The 14443-nt window shown below is 47.6% G+C and overlaps 1 protein-coding gene across 4 annotated transcripts in view; it reads left to right on the forward strand.

Moving 5' to 3' along the window:
- CPEB2 (cytoplasmic polyadenylation element binding protein 2) overlaps positions 1–14443 on the forward strand; it is a 156267-nt gene that overhangs the window by 18702 nt on the left and 123122 nt on the right. For 2 of the 4 annotated variants that reach the window (XM_075346894.1, XM_075346896.1), the window contains exon 2: positions 9830–10117. In XM_075346894.1, the coding sequence (XP_075203009.1) occupies positions 9830–10117 (288 nt within the window). The remainder of the gene's footprint in view (positions 1–9829; positions 10118–14443) is intronic. The other 2 variants (XM_075346895.1, XM_075346897.1) reach the window with 1 other exon arrangement.

Consider the following 14443-nt stretch of genomic DNA (forward strand, 5'->3'; position numbering starts at 1 on the left):
GAAGAAGGTGCTCTGGTCAGAAGTGATCAAAGTAGAACTTTTTGGGCTGAATTCAAAACACTGTGTTGCGATATCACACACTGCACTTCACCATAAAAACACCATCCCCATCATCAAATATGGTGGGGGCAGCATCATGCTGTGGGGAGGCTTTTCTTCAGCAATGACAGAGAAGCTGGTCAGAGTTGATGGGATGATGATGGAGCTAAATACAGGGCAATCCTGGAGGAAAAACTGTTAGAGGCAGCAAAGGACGTGAGACTGAGGCGTAGGTTCACCATCCAGCTGGATAACGACCCTAAACATCTGCCAGAGCTACAATGGATGGTTTAGATTGGAGCATATTCTTCTTATGTGTGAATGGCCCAGTCACAGTATAGACCTAAATCCTATTGAGAATCTGTGACAAGACGTGAAAACTGCTGCTCACAGACGTCTCCATCCAATCTCACGGAGGTAGAGCTAGTACGCAAAGAAGAATGGGTAAAAACTTCATCTTCTAGATGTGCAAAGCTGGTAGAGAAGGACCCAAAGACTTGCAGTAATTGCAGTGAAAGTTATTCTACAAAGTATTGACTCAGGGGGGCTGAATACAAATGCACATGACAATTTTCAGCTTTATATTTAGTAAACCATGTATTATTTACTTTACCGGTCACAAATACTTGCTACTTGTTGGTGTATCACATAACATCCCAATAAAATGCATTTACGTTTGGGGGGGTAGGTGGGCAATGAAAAAAATGTGGATAAGTTCGGAAGGTATAATGACTTTTTCAAAGCACTATATAACCTGTTGCCTGTACACAGGGCATCTTCATGATGTCCTGCCCCTTACTTTGAGCCATCATCCCTGGAAGCTTTCACAAATCTCCAGCACAATATGACACCCACAAAAACACCCTCATCAATTACTCATTCATTTTGCAGAAATCTGTCCCGGTGCCAAGTGTTGAGTCTTCTGTGTGTTAATATTCTCTATTTATGGAGCCCTGATACACTCACCACATGCTTGGCACCAGCTTGCTGTGTTTCTATATACATCTGCCACCTCAATGTAACACAATGCATTATACGCCCGGGTATCCTGCACTGAAGTGAACTGTACACTTGTTCTGTCTGGTATTCAGTTAGGGACTAATTAGGGGGGATGTAAAGGACCCTTCATCTATTACCCAAATTATATTAGCCTTTTAGAATGAGGACTTAGCGCAACCATTACATCTCACTGGGAATTGTGCTATGGTTTCCCTTCTGATGACAAATACATAAAGACCGGAGGTCCCAACGACTTCCATAAACACTTCAGAAGCGTTAGTTGGGGGGGCTACAAATTGTGTACCAGGGCCTTGGGCCATCAATCATGCCTTCAGGTCCGGGCTGGTTCTTGGCCATTTTCAGTGATTTAGCCCTACGTGTGTAGGACTAGTCCTGAGTGATGACCTCTGATGGTGCTGTTCTTGTAGCCATAATAGTTGTCACACGGCTTTCTAAAAAAATGATGGACAGGCTGTTTAGATGATGTGACCACCTCATGGACATGACTTGATCGCTCACTGGGTACTGTGGTATGGTTTCCCTTCTGATGACAAGTACACGAAGACTGGACATGTACATGACTTGATGGCTTAATGGGTATTGTGCTATGGTTTCCCTTCTGATAAGTACATTAAGACTGGAAGTCCAAACAACTTCCATAAAGACTCTACAGATTGTGTACCAGGACCTTAGACCATCAATAATGCATTTAGGTCCTAGCTGCTTTTTGGCCATTTTCAGTGATTTAGCAGTTCATGAAAAGGACTGGTCCTGAGTGACGACCTCTGATGGTGCCATTCTTGGATTGTCACATGGCTTTCGCAAAAAATGACAGGCAGGCCAACTAGATTATGCGACTACCTCATGTACATGACTTGATAGCTCCTGTAGGTGTGACCTGATGTAGGCATCTTTGTAGTATTCACTATCTGTAATTCCTGCCGTTCTGGACAGTGTCCCGCCCAGGTATCTGACACAAAACCTTTTATTGGCAGCCCTATTATCCCTAATGAGTGTTTATAGCTCGGTGCCTGAAATAGTCTTGTGTCCTCTCATTATGACTACGTTGTCATTAGCCGTTCCCTCTTGGTTTGGCCGGTTCAGTCAGATTATTGCAGTTGATCGTTCTTTTGTTTGTGTCGTCGTGTTTGGTGGTAAGCGGAGCCTTGGTAGCTGGAAAACACTTTTTCTTGTTTGGTATTTCCCGGCAGAACAATGGAGGAAATTCTTCACTTGTGAATCAGGCCGGTGACTGTGACAAGCCATGCAACATCGTGTTAGAATGACGTGGGCAAACAATGTGCTGTGTGGAGTGAGGATGCCTAATGAAGGTGTTGAGCTCCAGAGTGGCCAAGTCCATGGTGGGACGCTGTCATCATCCATCCTGGAACTACACATGCATAGCATTGTCCCCTACTTTAACCCCTTCATGACCTTGGACTCACTGGTACAAGTGCATCTCAATAAATTTGAATATCATCAAAAAGTTAATTTATTTCAGTAATTCAAATGAAAATGAAACGCATATATTATAGAGTCATTACACACAGAGGGATCTATGTCCCGTGTTTATTTCTGTTAATGTTGATGATTATGGCTTACAGCCAATGAAAACCCAGAAGTCATTATCTCGAAAAATTAGAATGAACACAAAACGCCTGAAAAGGCTTCCTAAGTGTTTAAAATGGTCCCTTAGTCTGGTTCAGTAGGCTACACAATGATGGAAAAGACTGCTGACTTGACAGATGTCCAGAAGGCAGTCATTGACATACTCCACAAGGAGGGTAAGCCACAAAAGGTCATTGCTAAATAAGCTGCTGTTCAGAGTTCTGTATTCAAGCGTATTAATGGAAAGTTGAGTGGAAGAAAAAAATGTGGTAGAAAAAGGGGCACAAGCAACTGGGATAACCCCAGCCTTGATTGGATTGTTAAGAAAAGACCATTCAAAAATCTTGGGGAGATTCACAAGGAGTGGACGCTGCTGAAGTCATTGCTTCAAGAGCCACCACACACAAACGTATCCAGGACATGGGCTACAAGTGTCACATTCCTTGTGTCAAGCCATTCATGACCACTAAACAACGCCAGAAGCGTCTTACCTGGGCCAAGGAGGAAAATAACTGGACTGTTGCTCAGTGGTCCAAGGTGTTGTTTTCAGATGAAAGTAAATTTTGCATTTCATTTGGAAATCGCGGTCCCAGAGTCTGGAGGAAGAGTGGAGAGGCCACAATCCAAGCTGCTGGAGGTCTAGTGTGAAGTTTCCACAACCAGTGATGGTTTGGGGAGCCATGTCATCTGCTGGTGTAGCTCCACTGTGTGTTATCAAGACCAAAGTCAGCGCAGCCATCTACCAGGAAATATTAGAGCACTTCATGCTTCCCTCTGCCGACAGGCTGTTTGGAGAAGGAAATTTCATTTTCCATCAGGACTTGGCCCCTGTCCACACTGCCAAAAGTACCAATACCTGGTTTAATAACTGCAGTATCACTGTGCATGATTGGCCAGCAAACTCGCCTGACCTAAACCCCATAGAGAATCTGTGGGGTATTGTCAAGAGGAAGATGAGAGACACCAGACCCAACAATGCAGACGAGCTGAAGGCTGCTATCAAAGCAACCTGAGCTTCCATAACACCTCAGCAGTGCCACAGGCTGATCGCCTCCATGCCACGCCGCATTGATGATAATAATAATAATAATAATAATGCAGTAATTCATGCAAAAGGAGCCCCGACCAAGTATTGAGGCATTTACTGTACAGACTTTTCAGTAGGCGCCAACATTTCTGAGTTTAAATTATTTTTTTCAGTTTGTCTTATATAATATTCTAATTATCTGAGATAATGACCTTTGGGTTTTCATTGGCTGTAAGCCATAATCATCAACATTAACAGAAATAAACACTTGAAATAGATCCCTCTGTGTGTAATGACTCTATATAACATATAGGAATAGATCCTGCTGTGTGTAATGACTATAATATATAGGAATAGATCCCTCTGTGTGTAATGACTCTATATAATATAATAATATATGTGTTTCACTTTATGTATTGAATTAATTAAATACATTTTGGTGCCATTCTAATTTATTGAAATACACGTGTGTGTGCATATATAAATGTGTGTGTGTGTATGTAATATATAATATACAGTACAGACCAATTTATTTTCATGAAAAAAAAGAAAACTCTTTTGAATGAGGTGTGTCCAAACATTTGGTCTGTACTGTGTGTATGCAGTATGTATGTATATATGTGTGTGTGTTTTTTACTTTGACGTGCTGTTATTGGATATATTGTAGTGGTGAGTGTACTGGTACCAGTTATACGGATGGGTGGAACTCGCTGGGTTTTGGCTCCCACACCCATTACATCCGGTGTGGCTGCTCGCACCTGTCATTTCTGTAGTTCTGGTAGCGCTGCAGTCAGGGGTTCTGCCTTACCCCCAGCAGCATGTTTTGGGTTTTCTGTCTACGAATAGCACAGTGCCATGATTTGGGCACCCCCTTTGGATTCATATACAGTCGGCTCGTTCACAATAAATTCCCACTCGAGAATTCCAGCTACATTCCTGAGCGCTCTGTAATCTACATAATGTATGAATGCTGCACATATATTGTGTATATATGTGTGTGTGTGTGTATATATCTATGTATGTATGTGTGTATATATATAATGTATGTGTATGTATGTATAGGGCTGGCCGGGCTTCGGGTGTATCTGTGGGACACTTGACCTCTGGATAATCAGATCCTATGCTTGCCTAACAAAAGGGGGGATAGACAACTGGCCCATTGTGAGTCCGCCTACTAGACGCACATGTATACAGTACTCGATGGGCATTGATAGAACTCGTAAAGCAGGGGTGAACATATAGCGGGGTCTAAAGCTGCAGGGGGACCACTTTGGCCCCATCCAAGAAGCTAAGTATTCCTTGGATGTCCTCACGTGTCTCACTCTTTCCAATGCAAAGGGTGACATATGCGGAAAGTCCATACATTTTCCGTAATGAAATCCGGTTTTATTTACCGCTGTGGATATCCTGCATTTTTTTCTATTGCAGAAAAACCCACAAAAGTGTGAGAACTTACCTGATGGCTTCTGTCTGCCCCGGATAGTTTCCCTACATAAATAGTGATGTTTCCTTCTATTACTTCCTCCTCAGGTCGTTGTGCAGCACCTGCTGTGTGTTTCTGAGGTTCCTAGACTGCAGTTGTGATATAGTTACTTATGGAAGCACCCAGCACTGACTCTGTCCATGATTCTTGAGTAAAGCCAGGGTCACACCACCATATTTTTGGTCCGGATGCCATCCGACAAATCCCGAATTGCTCTCCGGCCAATGTTGATTTTGCCGCGGATTTCTTGCGGAAAAGCTGCGGATTTCCCGAAAATCTGCAGCTCAGGCACTTCCCAGCCATTTCTATGGCATTTTGGAAATGCTGTGCCCACGCTGCGGATTTTTCCGCAGCGGATTTCGTGCGGATTTTGATCCGGAAAAATCTGCAACATGTCAATTATTGTTGCGGATTTTCATCCGGATTTTGGCTTTAAAATTGGGGAAAAAAAATCCGCACCAAAATCCGCGGCAAATCCACACCTTTGAAAAGGTGCGGATTTTGCGGGAAAGCTGCGGATTTTGATGTAGAAAAATCCGCAGCTACATTCTCCCGTGGACACATAGCCTAAAGGTGGGGATGCCTGAGTCTCCTTCCTGGCCCTGCTCCTGAGCATTCCTGATCTGATACCCCTTCCCCAGGGGTGAGTGAGGTTAAAGGGAACCTGTCACCAGTTTTTTTTACTATTAAACCAAAAGTGTCACCTTCTGCAGCTCCTGGGCTGCATTCTATGAAGGTGCACCTTGTTGCTGACCCCTCTTGCAGACCCCAAAAAGAACTTTATTAAATCCCACCGAGTTGTATGCTAATGAGCTGTGTTGGCCAGATGGGCGGACTCCATTTCGGCTCCTGTCCCTCCTTGTTACCTTGTTTGCCGTCCTGTCACGATTGACAAGGATGGCACACCCATCATTATCCCACGCTGCTGTCCAAGTCTCGCGCAGGCGCAGTTCTCTCTACCCCTATCGCGGGCCGAGCAGAAAAACAGTTTACCTCGCGAGCGCCAGTGATGTATCTGCGCAGGCGCGAGATCATGGTCGGTTACGAGGATGACGCTGCTGTCATGCACAGCGCCAACCATGATCTCGCGCCTGCGCAGGTACATCACCGGCGCTCGCGAGGTAAGCTGTTTTTATGCTCGGCCCGCGATAGAGGCAGAGAGAACTGCGCCTGCGCGAGACTTGGACAGCAGCTTTGGATGATGACGGCGGTGCCATCCTTGTCAATCATGATAGGAGGACGGCGAACAAGGCGACAAGGAGGGACAGGAGCCGAAATAGAGCCCGCCCATCTGGCCAACACAGCTCATTAGCATACAACTCTGTGGGATTTAATAAAGTTCTTTTTGGGGTCTGCAAGGGGGGGTCAGCAACAAGGTGCACCTTCATAGAATGCAGCCCAGGAGCTGCAGAAGGTGACACTTTTGGTTTAATAGTAAAAAAAACTGGTGACAAGTTCCCTTTAAACACACAAAAATAAACAGAGGAAATCAAAATTGTGTCACCTAGCACATTCTCACAGAGGTATAAGACAATAATAGATTAGGAGGAAAACAAGAGCAAGGAGGCAACAACAAGACGACAGGTAAACTCAACAAACACTACAGGCAAAAATCAACACTTTCCAGATAGTCTGGAACACCAAAACACACAGACCAACACAGTATAACCTATAGCTGGCATGGGTAGAAGATTTTATCCAGCTTAACTATGAGAGGAGCAGATGTGATTGGCTTCCTCACAACATGTGATCAAAGGAGCCTAACAAGCAAGCTAGCAGAGGTTAAAGGCCGCTTTACACGCTACAACATCGCTCAAGCGATCTCGTTGGGGTCACGGAATTGGTGACGCACATCCGGCCGCTTTAGCGATGTTGTTACGTGTGACACCTATGAGTGATTTTGAATCGTTGCAAAAACGTTCAAAATCGCTAATCGGTGACATGCCCCCCTATTCCCAATTATCGTTGCTGCTGCAGGTACGATGTTCGTCGTTCCTGCGGCAGCACACATCGCTACGTGTGACACCGCAGGAACGAGGAACCTCACCTTACCTGTGGCCGCCGGCAATTAGGAAGGAAGAAGGTGGGCGGGATGTTACGTCCCGCTCATCTCCGCCCCTCCACTTCTATTGGGCGCCCGCTTGTGATGTCGCTGTGACGCCAATCGAACCGCCCCCCCTTAGAAAGGAGGCGGTTCGCCGGTCACAGCGACGTCGCTAGGCAGGTAAGTAGTGTGACGGGTCCGAGCGATGTTGTGCGCCACCGGCAGCGATTTGCCTGTGACGCACAAACGATGGGGGCGGGTACGCACGCTAGCGATATCAGTAACGATATTGCAGCGTGTAAAGCGGCCTTAACTCTTGCTATCTTGACTATGAATAAGCACACAGGAGGTTGATGCCCGAGCGTGACGGTGTTGATCAGAGAAACCATCTGGCAGAGTGTTAAGCTGCGTTCACATTGCAGATTCTAATGCCGCCATGAGTTAGCGAAGTTCGTGGAAACTCTGTGTGAGGCCTCTTTCACACGTATGTGAAAAACCACGCACGTTTTTCACGGACGGGTCAAAGGTGCGTTTTGCCCTCCGTGAGCCTTGTTTATGGCACACGTGAATGGTAACTTTCTGCTCACCTGTCCCTGGCATTGCTCTCCGTGGTGCTTATCTTCGGTCTCCGGTCCTGCCAACTCCCCGCTGCTGCTTCCGGCCGCAGTGAAGTGAATATGCAATGAGCATAATGAGCAGCAGTCGGAAGCAAGTGACAGCAGCGGCAGAGACAGTAGGGCTGGAGAAGGGGAGTAAAGATTTGTTATTTTTTTCAGACACGTGTGTTTTCTCCGGTGCGTATCACTTTGTGTGGTCCGTGTGCGGGCCGTGTGACACCCGTGATGCCGGAGGAAAATGGACATGTACCACGTGTGGAGCACACGGGCACATGTATGCTCCACACATACACACGGTCCATAGCAAAACACGCATGTGTGCGCAGACCCATTGATTTTAATGGGCTACATGTGCCCGTGTCTCCGGTAAGTGAGGAAACGGACCAAACACGTACCGGAGACACGGGACGTGTGAAAGAGGCCTGACAGGGACAACTAGATCACACTCTGATTAGTCTTATCAGTGTGATTACCAAAATTGTGTCCCTAGCCTTGAGGTATTGTCAAGATCTAAAAATGTCTCCCAGAAATGAACTTTTTGCTACTACCATTTGAAATAATGGGTTTCCATTGCTCAACAGAGATGGCTCTTATACAAGACCTTGGCACTACCAAACCACTCTTCAGTCTTAATGAGGGGATACCTGGTCACCGGGTGCGTTGTGAACACTGTACCGCGTTACAAAACGCCATGTCTCAGTTGTCCATCCGCAGAAAGGTTAAAGGGAACCTGTCAGGTGCAATATGCACCCCGATCCACGAGCAGTTCTGGGTGCATATTACTAATCCCTGCCTAACTGTCCCTGTATTCACCAGCATAGATAAAGAGATCTTTAGAAAAAGTATTACTAAAGATCTTATATTATAACGTATGCTAATGAGCGAGGGCACTAGTCTCCTGGGCGTTAGTTCCCTAGCCGGTTGGCTTCATTAGCATGTTAGTACACCCCCGTGGGCCCCTGTGGGTGTGGTAACATGCTAATGAATACGCAGCGTCACAGGATGATCTCACTCACCTCTCTGCTGCCATCGCTGCCCAACACTGGATTTCGGCTCAGTGCGCATGACCCCGTTTGGGTAATGTGCATTATGAAGCCGGGTGTACGCGTCCTGGCTTCAAACTGAAATAGTGCGCATGACCCAAATTCCGAGATCATGCGCACTGAGCCGAAATCCAGCGATGGCTGCAGAGAGGTGAGATCATCCTGTGACACTGCATATTCATTAGCACGGTAGCACATCCACAGGGGCGTAGTAACATGCTAATGAGGGGCGACTAACGCCAAAGGGACTACTGCCCTCGCTCATTGGCATACGGTAAAAGATCTTTACAAATACTTTTTCTAGAAATTTCTTTATGTATGCTGGTGTATACAGGGACGGTTAGGCAAGGATTCACAATATACACCCAGAACTGCTCGTGATCTTGGGTGCATATTGCACCTGACAGGTTCCCTTTTATCTTCTGGTGGGCCAACACCAATATTTTTGAGACTTTGGAGCCAAGTATCATTCACAAGTATCTCAAGGTGGCCCTATTACATTTCAAGCCTCCAATGTATAATTTAATTTCAAGCACCCTAAAAAAACCCCACAAGATTGTTCCTGCAAATAAAAATTCAGCCCCCTTTATAGTCTGGGTGCATACGGCCCACCAATATCTTATAGCTATGGCGTCCAACTGTCTTCTATACCCATGAAGTAGGATAATACTGGATATGCGTGTACGTCTTCCAGACTATGATTTAATAACGAGAGGCTCATTATGTCTTATTGTTCGGCCTCCCATAAGAGACTGTGGACACATCCATACATAAGAGCCCTATGGATGATTGTAGTGTACATTTTGTACTTTTTTTAGCCATATTTTACTAGTATGTTCCTTGTAGACCATTGGTTTAAGCAGAACCTTAAGATCAATCTTATATAGATGTCTTAGTGTAGATATTTGTAGATTTACATGACATGAAAGTTTCCATACGCTCATTATTTTGTCTTGGTTCCTCTTGCAGCCTCTGGTCAAGCAATCTCCATGGAGCAGCCACCAAGGCAGCGGCTGGAGCACGGGCAGCATGTCCTGGGGAGGGATGCATGGCCGAGATCGTCGCACCGCTAACATGGGAATGCCCGGCACCATGAACCAAATCTCCCCTTTAAAGAAGCCCTTCTCCGGAAACGTCATCGCCCCACCTAAATTCACACGATCCAACCCATCGCTTACTCCCAAGTCTTGGATTGATGACAATGTGTTCAGGACGGACAACAACAGCAACTCTCTCTTACCCTTACAGGTAAGAATGGTATGTAACTGCGCTTTACCCTTTATGCATGCCTTCTATATAGTGTCTATGTCTAAAATTCGGCAATGCCTGCTCTGCTCAGATACGACCCAAACAACATATCGTATGTATGTACTGTCTGGCTCCTTCCAGGGGTTACTCAAATTGTTAGATTTTTTGTTTCCGTCTCAACACAGCAAACCAAATTACCGTATTTTTAGCTTTATAAGACACACCCCAAATTTAGAGGAAAAAAATGGGGTCTGTTTTACAATCCATGGGTGTCTTGCTGGGAGCAAGAGGCAGCGGTGTTGGAGCAGGGTCACAGGAGGCAGGGGCGCTGGTGGAATAGGGCGATGCTGCGGGGGCTGTGCTGTGGTTGCAGGCAGTGTGCTGGAGCGGGGCGAGATGTGCTGGGGCTGCGGGCCGAGGGCGCTGTGCTGGGTCTGCGGGCCGAGGGTGCTATGCTGGGTCTGCGGGCCGAGGGTGCTGTGCTGGGGCTGCGGGCCGAGGGTGCTGTGCTGGGGCTGCGGGCCGAGGGTGCTGTGCTGGGGCTGCGGGCCGAGGCTGCTGTGCTGGGGCTGCGGCCGAGGGTGCTGTGCTGGGGCTGCGGCCGAGGGTGCTGTGCTGGGGCTGCGGCCGAGGGTGCTGTGCTGGGTCTGCGGGCCGAGGGTGCTGTGCTGGGTCTGCGGGCCGAGGGTGCTGTGCTGGGTCTGCGGGCCGAGGGTGCTGTGCTGGGTCTGCGGGCCGAGGGTGCTGTGCTGGGTCTGCGGGCCGAGGGTGCTGTGCTGGGTCTGCGGGCCGAGGGTGCTGTGCTGGGGCTGCGGTCCGAGGGTGCTGTGCTGGGTCTGCGGCCGAGGGTGCTGTGCTGGGTCTGCGGGCCGAGGGCGCTGTGCTAGGGCTGCGGGCCGAGGGCGCTGTGCTGGGGCTGCGGGCCGAGGGCGCTGTGCTGGGGCTGCGGGCTGAGGGCGCTGTGCTGGGGCTGCGGGCTGAGGGCGCTGTGCTGGGGCTGCGGGCTGCAGATGCCATCCTGAAAATGTCAGCGGTGTGGACTTCAAATAATGGCTCCCGGAGTTGGCGCGTGCTCAGATGTAGCTCTCGGCTCAAGATCTCATCTGTGCACGCTCTGCTTCCGGCCCATTAATCTCCTAGCTGCAGACTTAAGGAAGGTGACAGTGTGCAGATGAGATTTTGAGCCGAGAGCTCCATCTGCGCATGTGCTGACTCCGGTGCCATTATTTTGTAGTCCGCACCGCCGATATTTTCAGGATGGTGCCTGCAGCCCCAGCCCAGCAAAGCGCCCTTGGCCTGCAGCTCCAGCACAGCACCCGCGGCATTGCTTCTGCGACCTCTTTCCACCATCCTTGGTAAGCAATATTCAAGTTTTTGGGAGGAAAAGTGCATCTTATAATCCAAAAATGCTGTAAGGTTTTTTTTTTATATTTTCCTCTGTAGATAATGGAAAAATTATCTTGAGTCCTAGAAAGTAATTTTGTGAACATTGACCCAGTCAGTACAAAGGCTAGGTTCAGCTTATGTTTTTGCCTACAATCAGGCATCTACGAGGGGGTGCTGATAAGTCTTTGGCTTTATCCAGAAAGAAACGAGATAGGATGATGAAACTTTACATTTATTCCACATACTCTCCACTGATGACAACACATGTCTTACATCGGTATTCTAAGTTGTGTAATTAAGCCTAGCAAAAAGAAGGATTTCGGCTGTGCCTCAAACCAGGCATCTGTAGCAGCCATGCATCATAAATGGTGTGAAATTTGGTACCCTTGAGGTGTTTCTTCAGGTTTGGAAACATATGATAGTCGGAGGGAGCTAGATCTGGTGAATAAGGTGGATGGTCATCCAGCTGGAAGCCCGGCTCTGCCAGTTTTGACGTGGTCACTTGTGCAGTGTGAGCGGAGGCGTTGTCTTGCAGGAACAAGATTCCATTGGACAGCTTCCCGCGCCTTTTGGCCTTCAGAGCTGCCTTCAATTGGTCCAAAAGTTCAATATAATACCTTACATTGATGGTGGAACCCCTTTGAAGGTAGTCCACTAGCAGCACGCCCTCCTTATCCTAGAACACAGACACCATCACCTTAGTGGCTGATTTTTGCACCGTGAACTTCTTTGAATCAGGAGAACCCCTGTGCCTCCACTCTTTTGACTGCTCCTTCTTTTCAGGGACATACAAATAAATCCAGGTCTCATCCATAGTGATCAGTCCATCCAGGAAGTTGTCATCAGTCCGGAAACGCTGACAAATGGACCGGGAATTGTTCACTCACATGTGTCTCTAATCTGTTGTCAAACATTTGGAGTCCCGCTTTGCAGAAGCTTCCTCATGTCCAAATGTTCATGGATAATGACACAAACACGTTCACGGGAAATCCCCATGATGTCTGCTATTGCTTTAGCTGAAATTCGTGTTTTCTCCAGTATGAGGTCGTGCGCAGCATCAATGATCTCCGGAACAACCACTGTCGCTCGTCCAGGACGTTCCTCATCATTGGTGCTGAAGTCGCCCATATTAAATTTGGTAACCAAGTTCTTAACTGTGGAATATGAAGGGCATTGATCCCCTAATGTCTGTCACATATCACCATGAATATCCTTCATGGACTTTCCTTACAGAAACAAGTATTTTATCCCTCCTCTGCTCTCAGTTGCTGTGAATATCGCACTAGACTCCGCCATTTTCTTTCCCGCGTGCGTAGAACACTGTTACTATAAGCAACAAACACAACATTTTGAAACCATATATTAGACAAATAAGGCTTTCATGTGATGTAACATTCGTTACCATAGAAACAAAAAAGATCACAAAGCCAAAGACTTATCAGCAGCCCCTCATATTACCGCGGAAAATAGGATTTGGAGGTTTGGGCGGATGGGGCCATTGGCCGTAATGATGCAGACGGAGTCGTTGTGTGCTCTGTTGGACATCATTTTTGCCCATATCCACCTATTTGAGTCTGGCTCCAAGACGTAATGTCATCCCTTTGTCCATAGTGTTAGAATTGGTAAAGACCACCATCAAAGAATAATCCTTCGTAAACTCTCATAAAACGGCACCATAGATGCACTCACTTGTAATTCCCTCAGTTGTGGGTGACCATTTATGGACCCCTTCATTCTCTGGATTGGGATCTGAGACGAAACCCCTCTATGGTAGCAGTATGCCATAAATTCAGTGGCGTAGCAAAGGCGGGGCGGAGGGGGCGGTCTGTGTCGGGGGGTGGCATTTTGGGGGTAAAAAATAGAAAGCTTATAGAAAAGGGCCAACCGCAGCTGCATTCCTGAACATCTTTAACCCCTTAACGACTCATGGTGGTGTCTCTCCCCACCCCCAGACCTACGGAGGCTGAGATTGGCTGACGAACGCCGCTCAGCCAATCATAGCCACTGGGACGTTTCAGCCATTGAAAATGGCTGAAACATTGAAATGCATCCATGATCAGTGCAGCTATAGCACTGATCATTGGCTGGAGCTGGGTGAACTTTGTTTCACCCGCCCCCAGCTCTGATTGGAGAGATCAATCTTGTGACCGATCTCTCCAGTCACCTTGGATCTGGGGGCCGGTGACCTGTAGGTGACCACTCCCCTCAGCTTCACTCCATTCGTGAAAGCCGAGGAGACTGATCCCTCCAAGTGCCATTTGGTAAGTGCCCCCACAGCGGCAGCAGCAGTAGTCACCGCCCCCGACCACCGCCGCTACTGCCTCCGATCTGCTACCGCCCTCCTTTATCTGCTGCCCCCTCCATCCACCACCGCTCTCCCCATCAGTCGCTGCCCCCCTTCATCCACCACCGCTCTCCCTATCAGCTCTTGCCCTCTCCCCGATCTGCTGTCCACTCTTCCCCCACCTGCATCTGCTGCACCCTCCCCCACCTCCACCCTTCTCCATCTGCTGCCTCCTCCATCTGCTGTGATCCTGCTGTCTAGATCCATCCTGTAAGGTAGCTATCCCCAATCTCACCTTCCCCCCCCCCCCCAACTCACCCCTCGCCAACGGAGGGGGCGGCGGCAAAAGCAGTTGCTACGCCACTGTCATAAATTGTAATAATGGGAATATCCAAAGACCTAAAATTGTTTTCCTACCATGAGCTGATTGGAAAACACAGCACATTTATTAGGAAAAGTGTCTGGCATCACCAGAACCTTGTCTTGTAATGGTATTGTGTACTTAAAGGGTTAATCCCATCTCCAAGATCCTATCCCAAAATGTTATATTACCAAATACCTCCAATTAGAAATGTAGTATAGTTCTCCTGATTAGCTATGTCTCTTACCTCATGTGCAGGGCATTGCAGCTTAGATATCCATGGTTATGACCACTCCTATAGTGA

This window comes from Anomaloglossus baeobatrachus, chromosome 1 (assembly GCF_048569485.1).
Source record: "Anomaloglossus baeobatrachus isolate aAnoBae1 chromosome 1, aAnoBae1.hap1, whole genome shotgun sequence".
Lineage (NCBI taxonomy): Eukaryota > Metazoa > Chordata > Amphibia > Anura > Aromobatidae > Anomaloglossus > Anomaloglossus baeobatrachus.